The 22,418-nt window shown below is 51.9% G+C and overlaps 1 protein-coding gene across 3 annotated transcripts in view; it reads left to right on the top strand.

Annotated features, from left to right (window-relative positions):
- Positions 1–8,894: 8,894 nt before the first annotated feature.
- The window catches only part of MRC2 (mannose receptor C type 2), a 52,692-nt gene continuing 39,168 nt past the window's right edge, over positions 8,895–22,418 (top strand). For 2 of the 3 annotated variants that reach the window (XM_043584924.1, XM_043584926.1), the window contains exon 1: positions 9,359–9,719. In XM_043584924.1, coding sequence (XP_043440859.1) covers positions 9,593–9,719 — 127 coding nt within the window. In that variant the 5' untranslated portion in view covers positions 9,359–9,592. Of the gene's footprint in view, positions 9,720–22,418 lie in introns of all 3 variants that reach the window. The other variant, XM_043584923.1, reaches the window with a different exon arrangement.

A 22,418-nucleotide genomic window follows, 5' to 3' on the forward strand; every position in this document is an offset into this window, starting at 1 on the left:
CACTTGTGTGGCGACCCACACATACCTGCTATCCTCTGCCTTTCCCCCAGTGCTGTGAGGATAGGTTTTCCTCCAGGTGAGAAGATGAGCAGTCAAGGAGCTCTTGGTTTCCTCATTTAGAAAAAAAAACTCTCTTGGGGTGCCTGGGTGGCGCAGTCGGTTAAGTGTCCGACTTGAGCCAGGTCACGATCTCGCGGTCCGTGAGTTCGAGCCCCGAGTCGGGCTCTGGGCTGATGGCTCAGAGCCTGGAGCCTGTTTCCGATTCTGTGTCTCCCTCTCTCTCTGCCCCTCCCCCGTTCATGCTCTGTCTCTCTCTGTCCCAGAAATAAATAAACGTTGAAAAAAAAAAATTAAAAAAAGAAAAAAAACTCTCTTTAAACACAGTCATCTCCTAGAATGCTAGAGCTAGAAGAATCTTCAGGTCCAGCTCCTCGCTTCTAAGAAGGTGACACTTACAACTAGCCTGACCCACCTTGGGGAGTTCTGCTTTCTGAGAATCTCTACCCCTCCCCCCTCCCACTTACTCATCATTCTACTTGCCCAAGCTAGCTCAGTCTGTAATTAAAATCAGCCCCGGGGTAAGTGGGGGAGAGACGTGGTACACACACTAGTTGAGGTATGGAAAATCTCTGCTTCCTAAAATTAGCTGTTCTCTTTTTATTTCTTAAGGCAGAATCACCTAGAAGTTAAGATTGTGGGCTTTACAAGTAGGTCTGGTTCAGATCCTACCTCTGTAAGCTTCAGGGATAGCTCCTTGCATGGTTGTCAAGAATAGAAATAGGGTATGTAAAGCACTTGGCACGCAAGAGGGGAGTAAAAAATGTGGTTTACAGACGGATCACAAGATCAGTGAGTAAGATTGCTGAGACTGAAACCCCCAGGTTTGCTGGTGAAGAGTCAGAGCCTTTCTACTTGCCAGGTGGTCAGGAGGTCCTTTTGCCTTGGGTAAGTGATGCACACCTTAGGCTTGAGATTCCTTGCAAACCTTTATAGGTTCAACAGTCTCTTACTACCCTGGGTCCAAGACTGCTCTGGCTGAATCTGGGAGGAATGGCTAAGAGGCCAGTGTGGTTCCCAGGCCGGCAGCATCCGCATCACCTGAAACCTGTTAGATATTCACATTCTCAGCACTTCCCCGCCCCCAGTCTGCCTCCCAGATGGCTGGAGCACTGAGGGTCACAAGTCCTCCTGACTTCCTATCAGCTGCAGCAACAAGGATGGGGCAGTTGGAGAGGGTGGCTGTCAGGCTTTGTCTAAAACTCACCCGGCTGGAAGACAGAGATGACTGTTTTATTTTCTGTGTTAGAGATGAAAATCTATCTCCTGCTCTGGGCTGTTCTATATGTTCATGCATATATACTCCGTTACGGGGAGCCCCAGGAGTGGCCAGACAACACATCTCTTATACTGGTGCCTTGGTACCTAACATACTATTCAGGAATCATTCACTCCTTTGGGCAAAGCTTCTCATCCTTGGTCTTCTCTTAAAACATATAACAACTCACCGGTACTTTATCGTGAATTAACTTAGCATTTTTTTCCTTTACCCATGGGGTCCAGGGCTGCAGGAAAGAGCTGCGACCTGGGTCAGACCTGGATGGGCCCATGAATCCAGCCCGGCACTCTGGATCAGGAGTGAGGAGAGCCTGGGACTGCAGCTTTTTGGATGGAGTGAGGGTGGAGGAAGCAGAGAGTTTGCAGGGAGAAGAGGGTTAAGGAGAGAGTGGTTAGGGACTCTGGGTGCTGCGGGGCTCTGCGGGTGGGTTGGGGGAACCTGCCAGAGGGAAGTAGTGGGACCTGGTAGGGGCAGGAAATACAAGAGACCCATTGTGCTGGGGTTGCTCAGCAGGGGCCCGAGACAGGCTGGAGTCAGCAAAAGGGTGTGTGTGTGGCACTGGACAGGAGACCCCCACTGTGGGTAGCAAGGGGTCAGACAGCAGCTGGCAGGCTGACTCGGCCCCACCCACCTCGGGCCTGTGGGTTCGGGCCTCCCTGTCTGGAGGGAAGTGCCTGGCTGGAGAAGGAGGGTAACCTTTGCCCTTAGCAGCCTCCAGGCACCTGCAGCTGTGGGGCGCAGTGGGCAGTATCAGCAAGGGGAAGGGGCTCTAGCACTTGTGCCGTGTAGGGAAGTTTTAGCTGTGTTGCTTCACAGCCCAGGGGTAGACAAGGTAGGAGTATCTCGCTGATTTTGCAGATGAGGAAACGGAGTCCCAGAGATTTGGTGACTGGTAGTAGGTCGAACAGGATTGAATGGGGAGGGACTACAAGCCTGAAAATTTGGGGGGGGGGGGTGGAGTCTCTGAGTGCCATCCTTGGGCAGACCGCTGTGGGTGAAGGCTGTACCTCGGTTCCCAGCTGGAAGCTATCTTGCCCTAACCTAGGGTTCCACTCTCCCACACTCCCTCACGGCCAGTCTTAGAAGTCTAGCTGGAGGCCCAGCTGGCCTGAGCACCAGCTCTCTATAGTCCTAGGCCAGAACTGAACTGAGGTGGGGAAGCTGGGGGCATGGCTTCACAGAACATGTGTTCTTCAGGTTCCTGCGTATTCTGATCATGTCATCTATAGATGAGGAAATAGAAAATCCTGCCCCACACCCCAGCCCTGGCCAACTGCTGTCTTCCTGTCCCTCGGTGTCCTAATGGACCGGCAGTAATGGCCCCCTCTGCCTTGGCACCTCCCAAGTTGCTGTCAGGCTTGGAGTGGGAGATGTGTTGTTTTTGGCAACTGAAAAGGTAAAAGTCAAAGGGTGTTGCTAGATGCCAGCTCTATGTCACAGGGGCCCCTAGAGAGAGGTTTGCAGGATGTAGAAACTCCCCCAGTGAAGGCCTTGGCCTGTTCTAAAAGGAACCTGTTCTAGAGCCAGACCTGAGCCCTTCAGCCTGGTTCCATGCCCTGAGAAAAGGGAGGGCATGCCACTGGGAAGCATGAACAAGAAGGCCTTCCCTACAAATTTATTTTAGGAGTCCTTATACCTACAGACTCTTAAAGAACTCTTTCCGTCTTTATACCCACAGACTCTTTTCAGAACACTGTTCACAATGTTAACGCTAACCCTGCTCCTCGTCCCACATTAGCTAGACACAACCGTATCCAGAACCAACAGGAGAGCCCGGAGTGTGGACTAGACTCAGGTCACAACTCTAAACTTGTTGCGTGTGCAGGCCCAGTGCTCACATTCTGAGCTACAGTTGCCAGTTCTATAAGCTTCCAGCATCTACTCGAAACAGTTTATAATATGCTGGGTTAAGCTCTGTGGGAGGTAAAAAGGTACATCAGACTCAGCTCCTGCTTTAAGGAAGGTTATAATTTAGAAGCTAAATGCAATAAAGATGGGAGCCAGTAAATTCTTTAAGAGCAAGATGGGGTCCCTGAGGAGTGGGAACATGAAGCTGAGATGGGGGCTCTGAAACCTGGCAGAATTCAAGAGAATGAGAAGGGGTGGGTGTTGTTGCAAAGGGTCCTTCACACTTTCTGTGCTCTTCCCATATAGCACGTTTGCCCCTCCAACTCCCCCCTCCCCCCCGCCAATACTCCCACATACCTCCAGGCCTTTGCAAATGCTGTTCACCTGCCTTGGCTGTCTGACCTCTCTGAAAATTTGGCTCTGGCATCACCTGCGGCCAGCCTGCCCGTGTCTGGACTCTCACATCGCCTTATACACCTTTCCCTGAACTCTTGCCTTGCTATGTGTATGTGCTCATTTGGCACCAGGAGAACTGAGCCCTCGGTAAGCCTAGGGACTGCTTAGAAGGATGAAGTAGTTAGGGGCCCAGGACTGTACCAGTGGTGGTGGGGGGGACCTCAGATAGGAGACAGAGGAGGAAGTTGGGGCCGGTCAGGGAGTGAGCAGATAGGAACTGGGCAGGGCCAGCCAGGGAGCTGAAGTAGCTGGTTCCAGGTCCTCAACAGCAATATTAAAAAAAAAAAAAAAAAAAATTACACTCTGTGCCTAACATGGGACTCAAACCCACAACCCTGAGATCAAGAGTTGCATGTTCCACTGACTGAGCCAGCCAGGTGCCCCAAATATTTAAAAATTTAAAAAAAAATGTTTTTTAATGTTTATTTTTGAGAGAGAGTCAGAGAGAGGGAGATACAGAATCCAAAGCAGGCTCCAGGCTGTCAGCACAGAGCTCGACACGGGGCTCAAACTCACAAACTGTGAGATCATGACCTGGGCAGAAGTTGGCCACTTAACTGACTGAGTCACCCAGGCGCCCCCCCACCCCCCAATATTTTTAAAAAATTTGATGGACCCACAGTAAAAAGCACTTAACATCTCAATCCAATACATATTTCACAGAACAGAATTTAGCTCAACATGCAATATACTCTGATATTTACTGTTTTCTTTTTTTTAAATGTTGGTTACCACCTGCTGGGGCCCCGACAGGTCCACTTACTGCTGTGTCACTCGGGACTCTGGAAGGTCTGGCTAGCCTCTCAGAGCTGGGGTGGGATGGTGGGCCAGCTGGATGCAGCCGCCTGGCCCCTGTTCTCGTCAGGGGCTCTATTCCAGCAAGGGTCTAGGATGGGTCAGGGGAGGTTCTGTGTCTGCAAAACCACCTCCTGCATGTTTTGCCTCCAGGCCAGAATCTGCAAGAGTCCCAGGAGGCTGTTGGCTAAGACTGGGCCCAGCCTTGCTTCGGAAGGTCAAGTACTGAGACTAGAGTAAACCTCCTGCCTGTCCTCCCTGAGTTGGGCAGAGGGAGGCAAGGACCAGGGAACCGCGTCAGATGACCTCCTGAAGAGGCAGGTGCAGAAGCGGCCAGCCTAGCCAGTGCTGTGGACCAGGGTGGGCCTCGACTCCTGTCTCAGCCCTACCCTCGGTGCAAGGACAGGCTCAGAGGAGCTGCAGCTCCAGGTTGGGAGAGGCCCCTGAGAGCAGACAGGATGATGTGGCATTTTTCTTCCCCTAAGCCCTGGTACCAGCTGGGTAGGGCCGTAGAGGGTTCTGGAAACTACGTCCCATCCAACTGCAGCTGGTTCTTCAGCTCAGCTCTGCCATCCCCACTTTGGCACCTCAGGCCAAGCTCTGCTCCTCTCTGAACCCCCACTGGCCAGCTTGCTCCTGACCTGCTAAAGCCTTCCAAATAGAGACAGGAGCCAGTGAGGATCCTGGAGACGATGGATTTGTGGCCTCTGCTGCAGCCTGCGACCTGGGCTCTGCTTGGCCCACCTGCTCTGAACTTAACTCCAAGGCCCTGACGACTTCTGAAGGCCTGCCATGGGGACTCGTTCAACTGGGGGTCCACATCTCCTGGGGAGGGAGTCTGCACGGCTTGCCTCCTTGGAGGGGTTGTGAAGTGATCATCTCCTACCCCTAGGGTTTGGATCCCTTTAAAGGAACCATCTTCTAATACAGGCCTTGGGCTGAAAGCCAATGGATACAAACTCAGCAGCCCTCCAGGGAGTAGGGGTGGCGGGGGGGGGGGTTCTCCAACAGAAGGTAAAGTGGGCAGAGTTTTTCTCAGGTTGTATCTGTGGTCATTATAGGGTAGACTAGTCAAGAGAGAGTGGTAAGATCCCTCAGTAATGTTGCTATGGGAGAAATACTTCCTTTAGGTTAACTGTCCCAAGGTCGTACAACCTAGAAGAGGGGGAGCCAAACTTTGAAACTTGGGTCTGTCTGAATCCCAATCTGCTGCCTTTCTTCCCTTTATAGCCCAGTCCTTTCTGAGATCCTCAGTGCTGCGGACGAGGGGGTAGTAGCCGCATGGACTCAAAGGGTGGTTTGTCTGAGTGGAGACCCAGGAGTTTGAGTTGTAGGAAGAGTGGGGAGAGGAAAGAGAGGGTGGGAATGGCATAAGCCAGCCCCTTGCTTGGCCAGACTTCTCCCCTGGCTTGGAAAGGTCCGGGGTGAAGAAAATCATGGCTGCCCCTTTGGGTTCACACCCTCTTCTCCAGGTAAGGACCGACTGCATCTTTCTTTACATCCTCCTGCTGGGGGTGTCCAGAGGTCTGCATCCCCCGGGCACCCTCTGGCTGGAGAGGCTGCTGAGCTCCAGAACCAGGGAAGAGGAGACTAATGCGAGAGGAGCCTGAAGCACAGTGAGTAATGATGCCAAGAAGTGCACATCCAAGGGCTCCAAGGCTCAGAAGGGAAGTGACTTTGCTCAGGGAAACGTGGTGAGAACTGACAGCTGGCATTCCAATTCAGCGGTAGCCCCCAGGCCCGGACTCATCCCATTGCTCCGTGCTTGGTGATTTATGGGCATGCATTCGTTAGCCAGCCGTGGTGGGCATTGACCACGGTTACACTCCAGAACACCAGTTTTGTATACAATTTAATATGAGATGTTCAGACAGGGAAGGGAGGTTGTATTCTCTCAGCCAAAGGAAAGCCCCCAGTGTTGCAATCCTGATAAAACTGCCCTGTGCAGCTCTCATGGACAGTGGGGTTGATGGGTGGCTGGAGAGGCAGGCAGGGTGAGGGATAAGGAGTAAGGAGACACCCTGATGTTCAAATGGCGAAGGTGGGAAGCAGGGAGGGGACGAACATTCCCTGAACATCTTTATCCGGGGCTGTGCCATCCCTTTATACGTCACGTTTAATTGTCAGAACAAGGTAAGAATTGTTGCCTCATTTATAATAGGAATCATGAACTCAGAGCTTCAGTAACACTGAATGCCGCAAGGCTGGTAAGGGAGAGAGTCAGAATTCGAACTGGGGTCTTTCTGACTCCAGAGTCTGCTCTCTGTACTCACTGAACTGGTTTTGCTGAAATCCACAAACCCACAGTGCCTACTGCTGGCTGTTTCTGAAGGAGAGCCATTTCTCAGTATCGATGGCATCATAGTAGATATCATCCCGGTAGAACTCTCCTAGACCAGGTCACAGACCTCACTAAAGTCCCAGCACCTAGCCTCATGCCTGACACATAGTAATAAATGGCTGTTCAGCTGAGCTTTAACAGGAATGGTGAGGAGGCTGTAGGCACAGAGGACACTGGCCCTTCTTTGGAAGTAGAGGAGGGCCTGGGTGCTAGTAAAGGGTCCCATTGAAAGCCTTCGGCCTCTCAGGACACCCACCACTCCTGCAGACCGTGACCATGTTCTGTTATCAACTGATGGTGTGCAGGATCTTGAAGCAGTGGGGGACCGGCCGGATTTTCCAAAGAGAACTGCCCAGACATGGCCCAGCTCTCTGCCCTCCGAGTTCAAGATCTAAGACAGATGGTGGCCGCAGATGTGGGCCCAGACAGTCAGCAGAATACAGCATGTAACCCTGACACACTGGAGCAGGAAGTCTCACGCTCGGCAGAGACTAGAATAGGGCTTCAGAGACTTGGCCAGACATCTGTCCCCGTGAGCGCAATGCACTTGTGCTCCTCAGCCCCCGAGCTGCCTGCCGTCTTCTCTGCCTGGAGGATGGCAAAAATTGGGTCTATTTTCCCCACTAAACAAAACTCTTCTAGGGCTACGACCGTTGGCTGATCTTTGTTCCCCCAGCAGCTAGCACAGGGCTAGCAATCAGTGGTCATGAAGTGGGTGAATGAAGAAATGAGAGAGCATCTCCTGTGTGCTGGGGACTCTGTGTCCTGTGCAGGCAAGTAGTGGGCCTTTTGGACCCACGTGATTGACTGGTGAGGTCAGGTAGTTGGCTTCTGCCCTGCTGGTGGCAGGAATGGTGGGGAATGTCGAACCGGCCCTATTCCAGAACCTGGAGGGCTCCTCGGGTACCCTGCCTGAGTTCCCCTTCAGAAGAAAGGGGACCCCTTGGTAAGGACTGCGGCCAGCACATCCAAAGATAAGTCAGCAGCCTGTAAGATGACTTCGAGAAAAAGCATCCTGTGATCTGGCCTCTCAAGACAGAAAAAGAGCAGCTTAGTTAAAGCTGGCCAGTCGTCAACCCCTTGTAGATAAAAGGACTGTGAACAGGGGAGGCCAAGAGGATGATCTTTGAGGCAGCCCCAGCATGGCCAGTCACCCGCAGAGCACTGGGGTCCTGGGACATACCACATCACGAAGATGTGTCCCAGAAGGCACTTGGTTCTGTCAGACTTCCCCAAGCCAGCTGTGCAGTGCCAGGGGCTCCCCTGGCCTGGTGGCTAACCATTTTTTTAGGGCCAAAGTATGGATAGTGGGAATCTTTTCCAGGGGACTGTAGGCGATTTCACATGGGTGCTCACTTTGGGGCCCTGCAGCCTCTGGACTGACATTTGCCAAGAATCTCAGCCCAGCAGAGACAGAGTTAAATGAGCATCTCTGGCCCGGTATTCTTACTGCAGAGATGGGGAGGGGAAGATTTACTGAAGGTAGTTAAAAAGAAGAAAAAAAAAAAAGCTGAGTTCCCTATTTCCAAAAATAGCACCGAGGTGGACAGCCCAGGAAACAATAAAATTTATATTACAGTTTCCTAGTGTTTTTATTGGATTACTCGTGGTGGGAGAACGTGCATCTCCTTTGCATTTAGGGTCTCTGAATGCCTCAGTCCTCCTTTGAGCCCAGAGATCCCAAACGACTTTCCAGAGTTGCTCAGGGAATCAGAGGTAGAGTTGGGGCTAGACTCCAACATCCTGACTCCCAATCCAGTGCTCTGCACTGCGGTGACCTGTTGCATAATACGGAATAACTGTGGATTGTCTTTCCTTTTATGAAATTTCCATTCGGCCCTCTGCGACCGGCCAGCAGTATGGTTGCTGGTAAGTGTGAGGACGTCTGTCTTCAGTGGACAGATTTTTCTCTGGGTTTCTGGATGCAACCCCAACCAGCAAAAGCACTGAACCCCTTTGCGCCAAGGACGCTGACCCAGGGGTCGCGTAAATGCTAAAACGACGTGCAAGTGTTTGCGCTCCGCACACTGCCGGGGGCCCTGCCTCCCCCTCCCCCAATCTTCGCCCTGGTGGCCGAGCCCTGGGCTCCGCCCCTTTCCCCCCAGACCCGACCAGGGGTCCTCCTAGGCGTGGAGGTAGCGGATGCTCGCCAGAGCAGACGTCCGCAGAAAGGCGGGATAGAGGGGGCGCCCGCGGCCGGGCTTTGGCCGCCTGGGTCGGCCGCGCGCCCCCGCCCCACCGAGCCTCGCAGCCCAGGTCCCGCCACGCCGTGAAGTTTGCGGAAACTTTTGCAGTCGCTTCCCCGCCCGCGCCAGCCGGGGAGCTGTGACGCAGCGTCTGGGGCTCCAAGCCCGGACTGAGAAGAGAGGGAAGGCGAGGCGGGGAGAGGGAGGGCGACGGAGAACGAGAGAAAGAGCGCCCGCCGGGGTCCTCCTCGACCCCGCGGATCCTCCTCTCCGCTTCCCCTTTCTTTCCCCCTTGGCGCTCTCTCTGCGGCCCGGGCCCCGGCCCCGCGCCCGCCGGCGCCTCCTCCCCTTCCCATCCCACGCTGCCCGCTTCCCTTCCCCTCTACCCCTCAAACCCTCCTCCGGGTTCTGCGCTCCTCCCTCCGCCCTCCCTCCCCGCCCCCCCCACCCCCGCTCCGGGCCAGCCTCCTTCCCTCCTCCTCCCCTCTTCTCCCCGAGAGGCATCACTTCGTCCCGACCCGAGGAAGACGCGAGCCCCTCGCGGGCGGTCGTCACAGCCCAGCGCCCGCGCTGCCACCGCGCGCCGCGCCCGTGCGCCCTCGGTCCCCGCGTCCCCCCAGCGCCGCGGGCATGGGGCCCCGCCGGCCGGGCCCCGCACCCTGGTCTCGTCACCTGCTGCGCTGCGTCCTGCTCTTCGGGGGTCTGCACCTCGGCCACCCCGGCGCCCCCGGGGACGCCGCCGCCGCCGCCCTCCCGGGTAAGGCGCTGCCAACTTGGCCAACTTTGGGGGCCGGGCCGGGGGAGGGGGGGGCGCCGGGGAGCGGGCCGCTCTCGACTTTTCCCTCCTTTTTTTTTTTCTCCCAGAAGCGCGTGTGCGTGTTCGTGTGTGCGTGTGCGTGCGTGCGTGTGTGTGTGTGTGTGTGTGTGTGTGTGTGACTGGGTTTTTAAAAATCGTCTCCGCTTTTCTGAAAGCGGGGTGGGGAGGAGAGGGGAGGAGGAGCACGCCGGGAGGTGGGGGAGGACCTGAGTGGAACCAGATGTGGCAGGCGGCGGGGGAGGGGAGCTCGGGGGTCTCGAGCTGCCTCGGAGGAAGAGGGCGGGCTCCGGGAGGACCCCCGCGCCCGCCCTCCCGGACCACCCGGCGCCGGCCCTGCCCTGGGCCCGGAGACCTGCAGGGCGCGTCCGGGGAAACCAGAGGCTCCCTCCAGGCCAGTCTCCTTGCTTTGCCCCAGGACTCATACGTTATTATTGTTTTCGAATTATTCGTAAGGGCTCCTTTGCCCTTCCTGGCATCTCGGGGGCGTTTATATTTTCTTTTCCACACTTGTTTTTCAAGGACAGCTTGTGGCATGTGGCAACCTCACTGTTTGAAGGAAACACTGTGGTGCACTTTTGTGCCCCCAGGATGCAGCGACAAGCTGGGCACTGTGTGTGTGTGTGTGTGTGTGTGTGTGTGTGTGGTGGTGTGTGGGTGGCTCTGACCAAACTGGCACCCCTCCAGAGTAGACAGACCTTGGGCCCCAAAAAAGCTGCTAAAGATGCAAAAATCCAACCAACCAACAAAACAAAAAACCGAACTTGTGCCTTTTCTTTCTGCTGCTCTTTCAAAGGGTGACAGTGATGTGTGGGGACAGACAGACCCCTCACCAAGAATCTGAGAACTAAAGGGAAAGATCTACTTCCGGAGGTGGGGGGGGGGGGGGGGCGGTGCAGGAGTCAAAGCTGGAACCTCCTGGGAGTGTAGTTACTGCAGCCCCAGTGCTGGGCCCAGCTTCATCTTGCTTTATGTTTAATTTGCGGATGGGGGTCAGTGGAAGGGGACAGTAGTGCAGTGTTTGCAGTTTTGCGCAAAACCCAAACAGCCCCCCGGAGGGTCTGGGTTCTCTAGCCATGGCCGATGCTTGCTTGCTTGCTTGGCCTGGGCAGTGTGACGTAGAGGACCAAGACCCGTATTTGCCCGATTGTGCTGTCCGGATTGTGTGGATGGGAGCGATGGGGTTTGGAGTGACCCACATTCACGCCATGTAGACACCCCACCCCCCACCACTGAACTCCACACCCACCTGGAATTGAATGTTAGACGCAAACCAGGCAGCATCTCCCTACCCCCCGCTGTCCCCTGCCTCCCTGCCCTCCTGCCTGTGTCTTGCTCCTCTGTGAAGGATCCCCGAAGAGGCAGGGTGGGAGGGGTGGAGGAGGATGGCCCTTCCAACAGCCCAAGAGCACATTTGAAAGTCAGGCCCTGGGAGAGTGGTGGCCTAGATGCTGACTCGGCCTTTTCCCTCATGGAGCTTTTGACAGAGGGAGCTGGAAATGCCTGGGGAGAGGCCCCATCAGGGAGGGGGAGAGGGTCCCCTCTGCCTTGCCGTCCCCCCTCTTCTTGCCCTCCCTCGGACTGCGTCTCAGGCCGTGTAGCCCCCACAGCCTCAGAGGGGCCCTTCCCAGTGGCATCGCATTGAACACCCCCGCACGAAGCTTAGGTGTGGGCAGGGAGGTGGCGGTGGGGGGACGGGTCCCCACAGCGGCAGTGGAGTGACGGGAAGAAGTTGTTACCAGTGCTATCCCTGCACATCATTGTTCCCTCGGCCGGAATGCCGCTCCTCTAGGCCGCAGTCCTTCCTCATGCCCCTGTACCTGATGAATTTGGTAGCCACGGGTGGGAACAGTTTACCGCCATCAGGATCCTAATGGTCCAGGAAATGCTTGGGGGGGATGGATTGGGCTTGGCAGGCCAGTGTGCTGGGGCGGAACTTAACCCTGGGGGGTGGGGGTTGTCTGCGAGTGGCTGTCTGACCACCAGCGGGGGAGCCCTGTGGGGTGAGAGTATGGGGCACCACAGCGCCCCTTGGGGGCAGCGAGGCAGCAGTTTGGCAGTGCCTTTGTGGGTATGTGATGGCAGAACCCGTCTCTTCTCCAGCTCCGTGGAGTGCCCCACACAGTGTGGCTGGAAGACCTCTTTGTTAATTGCAGGGTTGGTGCGGGTTTTTTTTTTTTTTTTTTGTAGCATTCACTGCTCAAGGCTGAACCAGATACTTGGCGGGGGGGGGGGGTGGGGGGGTGGTGGAAGGTACAGAAGAGTGTAAGACGCATCCTCAGAGCAAGTTTTGTTGGAGGCGGGAGAAACTGAGTGGGGCAAAGGGTCCCCAGGGCTCTCTGTGGGACCAGGCTTTGCAGCGGCAGGGACGGGAGCCGAGAGGGAGACCCGGAAGGTGGGCTAGCTGTCTGGGAATGATGTGGAAGCTTGCTAGGCTGGGGTGTAGAGTTGGTGAGTTGGGTGGAGGAGAGGCTTGAAAGGGGAAGCCGGCCAGGTGGCTGGGAGGCTAAAATGGGGGAACCACTTGCTGGTGGGGGTGGGGAATCCCAGGGACCCCTTGGGGTTTCTGAACAGAGGAGGAACGGGATGCGGATTGGAAAGAGGGTTGCTGGGGTCCCGGGGATCAGGTACCCAGGTTGAAGGGTGAAGAGACCTTGGGAGGTCTTCCTGTGGGGACAGACCACTGTCTAGAGAACAGGGAGGGAGACGTTCCTTCTGAGAGGCAGGCAGGTATCCCTGCTGCTGCCAGTCAGCCAGACAAATAGCTTGCACCGCTCCTGGTGAGTCACAGAGTTCAGAGCCTCCTTATTACCCGCCAGCCCCCCAAAACCCAATCTTCCCTGCTCCACCCCGCTTGCCTTCTGTGGGCTGCCAGGGCCGGGGTGGCGCCTGGCTTGAGCCGCAGTTGATGCTGGGGAGCTGGCCCTCCGCCTCAGGCTCACCTGGACAAGGCAAGGGTGCAGGCAGGGGAGGAGGAAGCCCAGGTCTTTGTCCCCATCAGTGCACATTAGAGAAATCTTCCCTTTCTGATGCTTGCATGGTGCAGGGATTTGGGCCGATGAGATGATTTCAGAAGTGCCATGAAATTCTCAGAAGAGTATGCGTTTGGATTCACCGCTAATTTAAGCCCTGTTGCACCCTGCGGAGGGATGAGGTGGTAACAGCGATGGCTACCATTATTCGTGGGCCAGGCGCCTCGCCCAGGGCTTTATAGGCAACTGCTCTTGTATCTCACAACCCTGGGAGGGCGTCACCACCACTGGCAGTCAGCAGATGCGAGATGTTAAGTCATGTGCTCGAGAGCACACCGCCACAGCCTAGAAGGTGGTAAAAGCAAGATGCGAACTCAGGTGTGGCTGCTGAGCCTGAACACTTCAGTACCAGAACATGCTGCGTCTCCAAATTATGTGATATGTGTTAGGAAAGGCTGGAAAATTCTGCTGGGTGGGTTTTTCCCCACTAGCTCTAAGCCCTCTAGAACATCCTCTCGATGAGTCTGTCCTGAGAGGAACCCTAGGAAGATGGTAGAGCGGGCAACCCTGTGTTTATTTATACCTTGGCTGTGTCAGGGGGCTTGTCTCTCCCCCAGTCCCACTGGGCCCAAGACACAGGGACTGAGACCTGCTCAGCGTCCTCAGGATATCTGAGATGCCCCCTCTGGGGAGGCCTCCATAAGCGAGTGACGGAAGAGGTCTGATGGAGGAGGAGCCAGCCCTCCTCCCCCCGCCCTGCACCCCAGCTTCCCAAAGGTTAGGGATTCATAGGCTCATTCATTTGGTCCGAGGATCGTGGGGCTGCGCTGAGAGCAGGGATGGCTGTGGCCTGTTCTTTTGAGCCCACCTCCGCCTACCCCTCTGGTGGGGGTCCCTGGACTTGGAGGGCCTGAGCACTGCTGACAGGAAGAGTCCCTTCCTGTTTGCTCCTTCATGAGATGGGAGGGGCCGCTTCCCATGACTGGATCCTGTAAATCTGGGTGGGGTGGGCCATGGCAGTGGTGATGCAGCTCTTGGATCTCACCCTGGGCACTGCAGATCCCCATTACTCCTCACTCCTCAGTGGTGTCAGTAAACAGGCAGGCTGGGTGAAGGCCACACAGTGGCATCTGTGACCCTGGGGACCTGCCGGCATCAGCCAGCTCCAGCCACTTAGGGGACAGATTGAGTCGGCTCCCAAGCTTCACACGTGGCCTGATGGGCAACGCCAGGGGGGTTCCTGCCCTTCCCCCTCCTCTCCCCTTGGCTGTGCAGACCCCTCCCATCCTGCTTGGCCGCAGGGTGGGGGGATGGGGGGGCTGCTTCTCTGCTTCACCTCAGCCCTGCCCTTCCCCACTTCGGTTCCTCTGACTGTGCATTCTGCCCCCACAACTCTGGTTGTGTTGCTAGATGATGGCTAGGAGACCATAGCCTTTTCCCAGGTCCCCCGGCCCCCACACGTTCCCCCTGTCCTTAGCACGGTCTGCTCCATCTCCCCTGAACCTTCCTCTGCCCCGGGATGCCCTTCCCTTCTTCCTCCCTGGCTCCTGCCACACTCTGCCTTTCAAGACTCAGGAACCTAGGGGCACCTGGGTGGCTTAGTCGGTTGAGCATGCGACTTCAGCTCAAGTGTTGGTCTCACAGTTCGTGAGTTCGAGCCCCACGTCAGGGTCTGTGCTGACAGCTCAGAGCCCGGAGCCTGCTTCGGATTCTGTGTCTCCCTCTCTCTGCTCCTCGCCCCCCCCCCCCCCCCCGCCCCCTGCCCCTGCCCATGCTCTGCGTCTCAAAAATAAATAAACAAAAAAAAGGGCTCAGGATGCTGGGAAAGACACAAAGGAGTCTTGGTCACTGCCTCGGGCTCACCTGGGCTAAGGGGAGACCAGCATCCAGACACTGCACGTGGGGCTAAACCCCAGCATGGGGTGGGGGCCCCTCTCTGTATCTCTTTCTCTGGGTCACCTCTGGGATGACACAGTGACACACTTTTGTCCTGAGCTTCCTACAGGTAAAAACAGGAAGCCAGATTCCCATCTGTTCCTGGCACCCTCCCGAGAGTGTCTGGAAGGGGAAGCTGATGTGGTCCCCCCACCCGGCCCAAGTGTAGACTGAGGCAGAAGCAAGGTGTGGCCAGGAATGTCCCACCTCCCCTCAGTCCTCCAGAAATGTAAATCGGGACTGAGGTAAGGCCGCTCACCAGCTGTGTGAGTTTCTTCATTTGTAAAAGGGGAAAAATAAAACAAAACCCCCTCCTTAGGGGTATCATATTACACAGAGATGAGATAATATGTGTATGAGATGCATGCCTGGTACGGAGTCAATTTCCTAGCAAACCGTATTAAATTATTGCTATTTTCATTATTATTAGGAAGGGAGAACATGAATACCAAGGGACTTAAATGTGAAAAAACACAGTCCTCAACAGATGAGATCCTAACTGTAGCACTTTTGTTTTGAGATCAAAGCCGGTTTAAACCCGTTACATCTCAGTGACACTTCGCTGGCTACTCTGAGTGCCTGAAAGTAACCATATTTTTTCTGAACCTGAATTTAAATCCAAAAGGAAAAAAAAAATCCTATCCTGTTCTTGCTCCTAAAACCCTTCAATCCCCCACCTTCCCTCTTCACTTCCCTTCTTCATGAAGCTTCTCCAGCTGACCTTCACGTAGGAACTGAGGAGTTTCCTAGACTGGACTTTCAGTGTGAAAACCCAGACAGTCCCCGGCAAATGGAGCTGCTTCCTGACCCCCGGCCACTGTAGCGTGCTGCGTCTCGATGGTCATGGTAACTAGGCTTCCAGATTATTAATTTCAGTGACCCTCCTCAGGCCTCACCTTGCAGCATGGGGGTGCTGTCGATACCCTCGGTTTAGAGAATGCATGCTCGGTGGAAAACAGACCATACGGAAGTGAAACATAAATAGTTTGGGGTCCTCCCTCCCCTCAGCCCACAGCTTACAGTAACCCCTGTCATGGGGTCATCTTCCCGTTTTTATGCATATGCACACACACACATAAATACTCCTTTTAGACAGTTGGGGCCTCATTTTATACTCTATGATGTGACAAAGTAATTTTTATTTTATAATATTCTTGTGGGTCTTTCCATGACAGGCTAGAGAGCTGCCGCATCCTTTTTTTTTAAAACTTTTTTTTAATGTTTATTTTTAAGAGAGACAGAACGCGAGTGGGGGAGGGGCAGAGAGAGAGACGGAGACCCAGAATCCGAAGCAGGCTCTAGGCTCTGAGCTGTCAGCACAGAGCCCGATGTGGGGCGCAAACCCACAAACCACGAGATCATGACCTGAGCCAGAGTTGGATGCCCCACCGACTGACCCCCCCCTCCCGGGCTCCCCACTGCCACATCCTTAATAGTGCCCAGGATTCTGGTGAAGGGGTGTACAAAGAAACTCCTTTCCTACGGATGGACACTTTTTGAAAATCCTCTCCTCCTCTGGCCTTTGTCACTCAGTTTGCATCCGTGGTCTCTGCCTCCTGTCTTCCCCTCCATCCTCAGTGCAGAGCCCAGCATTGCTGCCACATTTGTTCCTAAAAGGCAGATTTAATCCTCAACAGAACAAGGTCTCAACTTTCAGAATTGGGAATTTGAGGGCCTGCTGAGTTCAGGTTCTACCCTTTCTCTTCAACCCCTGGCACAAATCAAACCGCCCTACTTGGTGTCGCGCAGAGATGGCTTTGGTTCTGCCCAGCGCGGCCTCTGCTCGGGCTTTTCTCCCAGCCTGGAGTGCCTGCTTCCACAGGTCCGAGTCCCGGCTCATACCTGAGGCCTCAAGTTGCCCTCAGCTGGAAGAAGCCTTTCTTTCTAGAACTCCTCTCATGTTTCATCACTGCCACCTGCCTGGTGGAGCCACTCCTTCCCTTCCTGGACTCCAGGACAGGCATTTATGGCCCCACACTGGCCCCGCACTGGCCCCGCACATTGCCTTGGACACAGTGGCATTTAGTAAGTAGTTACTGAAACAAAAAAAGGAAAGAAAGAAAAGAGCAGACCAGTGTTCAAAGAACCTCCCCTCACCGGCTTTACTGAGGTATAATTGACCTGTAACATTGTATTAGTTTAAGGTGTGCAGCATTATGATTTGAGACACATATATGTTGTGAAATGATTGCCCCATCCATTGCCTCACATGGCTACAAAATTTTTTTTCTTATGATGAGAATTTTTTTTTGTAATAGAAAGGCAATAAGGAGAGCTATGCTTCCAGAGTTTTAGATGACGTCACAGTCATGAAAAACATATGGCATGGAATTAAACAGAAAAGAATCCAATGGACTGGAATAAATTCCAGAAGTAGCCTTAAACTTGTTATAAGAACTTAATGGGAGAAACACCAGAAACAACACATTAGTGGGGGAAAGAATCTTTACTTTTAAATATTATTGGACAAGTAGATTATAATTATTACAGTTTTAATTTCAATCTATAGCTGATCACACTTAAGGGAATTTATAGGGCCTGTTGTCACATGGAAAGTGAAAAGATCGCTAGCAATTAAAGAAATTAACTTTCTTTAAATATGTAATTAAACTAGCAAAAACAGAATACCTAAACTTGACAGCTATGAAGACACCAATCTGTATGACTTAGGGCATTATAAATTGGTTCGGTTTTTCAGGATTCAGTCTTTCAGACAATATGTAAGAAACTAGTTATGTAAGACTCCATATCCTTTGACCTCATTATTCCACTTTGAGGAATTTATAAGGCATTAATCCCAAAGAAAAAAAAATGCTCATAGTAGTGCTATTTATAGTAGCAAAACAAACTGGAAACCGTTTAAATGCCAGTTGGTAAGATAATGGATAAGCACCTAAGATGTCTTAACACAATGGACAATTTATGTAGCTCTAAATGGCAAATACACAACTAATGTCAGTGCATGCAGATATGTCTAAGAAGGCAAGTTCTCATGACCACAAGGCAATCTTACAAAATACTATGCACATGCTAGTAACAAGTGGGGACGCATGCCTTATCATGGACCTTCATTTTTCGTTTATTCACTTAACTGTTTTGGTTTTGTTTTACTGAGTGCTGACAATGTGCCAGGAGGACCCCCAGGGGTGGCTCAATTAGTTAAGCGTCTGACTCTTGATTTTGGCTCAGGCCATGGTCTTGCAGTTTGTGAGTTTGAGCCCCACGTCAGGCTCTGCACGGACAGCTCTGAGCCTGCTGGGGATTCTCTCTCTTTCCCTCTCTCTCTGCCCTTCCCCCATGTGCACTCTCTCTCTCTCTCTCTCTCTCTCGCTCGCTCGCTCTCTCTCTCAAAATAAATAAACTTTAAAAAAAGAAGAAAGATGGGAGCCATAGACATCTCTGCAATCTCAGACATGGGGTTGGGAACCTGTCTGAGAGGAGAGAAGCCCTGAGTGACACCAGCCTGGGCAAGTAGGAATTCAACTGGAAACAGCCTTGCGGTCAGTCATGGCCCCCAAGAAAGGATTTTTCTGGTATAACCCCAAAGATGCTTAACCTCATTTCTGAAGGATCTGAGGCTAGGAGAGCAATGCTGGTTTAGAAGAGCCTGGAAGCACTTTATAATAGCCAAACAAACAAATGTACATTGAAAGAAATGTGGATAAATTACAGAGTATAGACACACAATGAAATATAATGCAGCAGTGAAAGTAGTGAACCTCAGCGACATGCATCATCATGGGTGAATCTTGGAGACAGCATGTTGAGTGGGGTAAAAAATCCCAGAGTACTACTTTGATATTATACTTCCTCAAGCCATTGGAAAAGCTGAGAAAATAGTGAACACCCATATACTCTTTACCTAGAAGCACCAACTGTTAACGTTTAGTCACATTTGCTTTAGCTCACTGTGTGTGTGTGTGTGTGTGTGTGTGTGTGTGTCTGTCTGGTGAAGCTTTGAGACAGTTGTAGGCATGACATTTCACACCTAAATACTTCACCATCATCTCAAAACATAGACGTTATCCTTTATAACTATAATACCATAATCACATTCAAGAAATATACAACCTTTTTTTTTTTCTTACATGCAGTCCTTGTTTGGATTTCTCTAGTTGTCCCAAGAATACCCTTTACAGCTGTTTTTTTTTTTTTAAAGTCCAGGATCCAATTTGTTGTCATGTCTCCTCAATCTCTTTTATTCTAGAATAGTTGCTTGGTCTTTTTGTCTTATAAGCATTGCATTTTTTTTTTAATTTTTTTTTCAACGTTTATTTATTTTTGGGACAGAGAGAGACAGAGCATGAGCGGGGGAGGGGCAGAGAGAGGGAGACACAGAATCGGAAACAGGCTCCAGGCTCTGAGCCATCAGCCCAGAGCCCAACGTGGGGCTCGAACTCACGGACCGCGAGATGGTGACCTGTCTGAAGTCGGACGCTTAACCGACTGCGCCACCCAGGCGCCCCAAGCATTGCATTTTTTTAATGACTTCAGGCCAGTTGTTTTGTAGAATGTCCACAGTCTATATTTGTCTGATGTTCACTCATTACATTCATGTTAAACATTTTTGGAAAGAAAACTTCATGGGAGATGTTGTGTCCTTTCCATTGTGTCACATTAAGTATGTCTGTTCCTCTGTTGGTAATGCTAACTTTGGTCGCTTGGTTCATGTTGTTTACCAGATTTCTCCACTAAAAAGTTACATTTTCCCCTTTGTGTTTAGTAGATAATCCAAGGAGCTTCAACTAAAACAAGGAAAGGAACAGCTAAAAAAGCAAAGTTATTAATAGCAGCACTATTCATAATAGCCTCAAACTGAAATCCAGCCCCAACTAAAAACTACCCAAATGCCCATCAACAGTAGAAGGGATACATTAGAGTAGCCCCACACAAGGGCATAGTATAGAGCAATGAGAAGGAACAATCTGCAACTCCGTGCAACAGTGTGGATGAAGTTCACAAACACTGAGCAAGACGCAAGGGAGCTCATGATCCCGCTAATATAAAATACAAGAGGCAAAATTAATCTATGCTGTTTGAAATCAGGAGAGTGGTTACCATTAGTGAAAGCAGTTGTGACCAGAAAGAGTCTTAAAGAAAATTTATTTTTTTTTCAACGTTTTTTATTTTTATTTTTGGGACAGAGAGAGACAGAGCATGAACGGGGGAGGGGCAGAGAGAGAGGGAGACACAGAATCGGAAACAGGCTCCAGGCTCTGAGCCATCAGCCCAGAGCCCGACGCGGGGCTCGAACCCACGGACCGCGAGATCGTGACCTGGCTGAAGTCAGACGCTTAACCTACTGCGCCACCCAGGCGCCCCAAGAAAACTTAAAAAGAACACCACACAGGGAAGAGAGATCTATTATGTCTTTGGCAAGAAGCTCATAGAGGCCAATAGGGAAAAACACAGGAATCTCCAGTAGGTATTTTTTTTTTTTTTAAGTTTATTTATTTCAGGAGAGAGAGAGTGAGAGGGGAAAAGAGGCAGAGGGAGAGAGAATCCCAGCTGGCTTCACGCTCTGTGAAGAGCCCAACGCAGGGCTCGATCTCACAAATGGTGAGATCATGACCTGAGCAGAAATCAAGAGTTTGGCGATTAACCGACTGAGCCATCTAGGTGCCCCTCCCCGTAGTTCTAAGGCATCTAAAATCAGAATAGGTAAGACAGCAAAGGCTGTGAACAGAGTTTTGCAAAGAAGACGAGTAGCAGTATCTAATAAGCCTATGGAAAATGTTTAAAATTACTAGCAAACAAGGTACCATTTTCACCCCTGATGATAGTGCCAACAAAGATTGATGTAACAATATGTTCAATATAACATTTATAATTATGAAAATCTATAAATTGAAGACTATTAATAGTGAATAAATGAAAGGTAGTATACAGCACCTCATGGAATAGCATAGCCATGAAAATGGTTTTTACAAAAGTTTTTAGAGACAGAAAAATCCTTTTGCTGAGATGTTAAGGACAAAAACAAGATTCAAAAACGTCTGTGTAGGTGTGTGATGTATCTGCATATATAATGTGTATATATATATATACACACACTGTACACATATATGCATATTATGTGCATACACATGAGTATATAGTGTATTTTGAGTCTATAGATAAAATTGGTAGAAAAGTCATACCAAAATTTAGCAGAGGTTATAGGTCACATTCTACTGTTCTATACCATATTGTGTTACGTATTATCCAACAAGGGTGATTATAGATAAGGCCTTTTTTTGTTTGAACACGTCTGCGTGTTTGGCAAATTGGGAGGCAGGGGGCAACTTTCTCCTCGTCCAACCACGTGACGCTAGCAGCACTCCCCTGACTCCCACCGCGTAACTGGTCCGAGCCCGAAGCACGTGACTCGGCAGAGCCAATCAGGGGCGCGCTGGAAGGGCGGGCCTTTCTTGGGCGGCCCGGACGCCAAGGTATCTGTCTTGGGCTGCGGTGCGGCCTGGCCCCGGGAGGCGGGAGGGATGCTAGGGAGCGGGGTGGGCGGCCCTGGAGCCTGAGACGCTGGCCTGTCGAGCCCTTGGCTGCGGTTTTCCCCCCTCTGTTACCCACCCTCCTGTCCCGTCGTTTTTATAAGTGCCGAATCGGAGTCGGGCCTCTCCACCCGGGGCTCAGCCTTCGGGGCGGGTTTTCCGAAAACGCAGGCAGGTTCCCGGGGCGAGCGCAGGGTCGCGGAGCGGCTGTGGGGACCCACCTCCACGCTCTTCCCCTTAACAGGAAGAGCCTGTTTGGAAAGCCCCTCCAAACGCGAGGCTGCCCCTCTCTACCTTGTACTTAGCCGTCGAGGGTGTACAGAAGGGGGCTAGGGGAGAGGACCCACGACGCTGAAGTGCAAGTTTGCACTTAGACAACAGCAGGACACAGCACTCTAGAAGCACTCAGTAGCACTACGTACGTCCCATACTGGAGAGCACATCAGAAGGGCGCCAGTCAAGGGGACAGGCTTTTGGAAGGCTTTGTGCTTTTTAAAATTGTATACGTTTCTGTATAACACTGTTTGTGCAACAAATGGGAAATGGAGACTACACGAATATTTACTGAGCGCATCAAGTCGGCCAGAGTCAGTGTTAAGCAATTCCACGTATACAATATTTTAAGCCTCCTATGCCTCCCTTTCACAGATGAGGAAATTGAGCCAGAAACACTCAGAGCCAGGATTACATAGCTGGTGAGTGGCAGAGCCAGGGATGTAATGCTGGCCTGTTTGGTTCTTTCCATGGTCTTCTTTTATTTTACAAATAAGTATTGATTGATATATAATGAACGTTTGGGAACCCACCACCTAATCCAAGACAGAGGACATTCCAATACTTCTGTCTAGCTATGTGCTTCTCATCTGTCTTCCTTTTCATTCTCCCCAACCCAACTCTGGCCTGAACTTTGTGTTTATCAATCCCTTGGTTTTAAAAGTTTTAATTCTTGAAGTATAATATAAATATAGGAAAGTGAACATATAAATGTTCAGTTCAATGAGTTTTCACAAACAGCACACCCATGAAGCCAGTGCTCAGATCCAGCAAATAAGAGCATTATTAGTATTATTAGTATTCCAAGTCTTGTAAAGATGTTCCGTGGCCTAATTAGACATGAGCATTTTTTCTTTGTGAACTGTGTTCCTATCCTCGATCATCTTCTCTCTTCAGATCTAAGCGGCTTAAAATTATGCAGGTGTCTGTGTTTTTCTCATTGACTTACATAAGCTTCTTGCTGCATTTGTTAC

The sequence above is a fragment of the Prionailurus bengalensis genome, chromosome E1, assembly GCF_016509475.1.
Source record: "Prionailurus bengalensis isolate Pbe53 chromosome E1, Fcat_Pben_1.1_paternal_pri, whole genome shotgun sequence".
In the NCBI taxonomy this organism is placed as follows: Eukaryota; Metazoa; Chordata; class Mammalia; order Carnivora; family Felidae; genus Prionailurus; species Prionailurus bengalensis.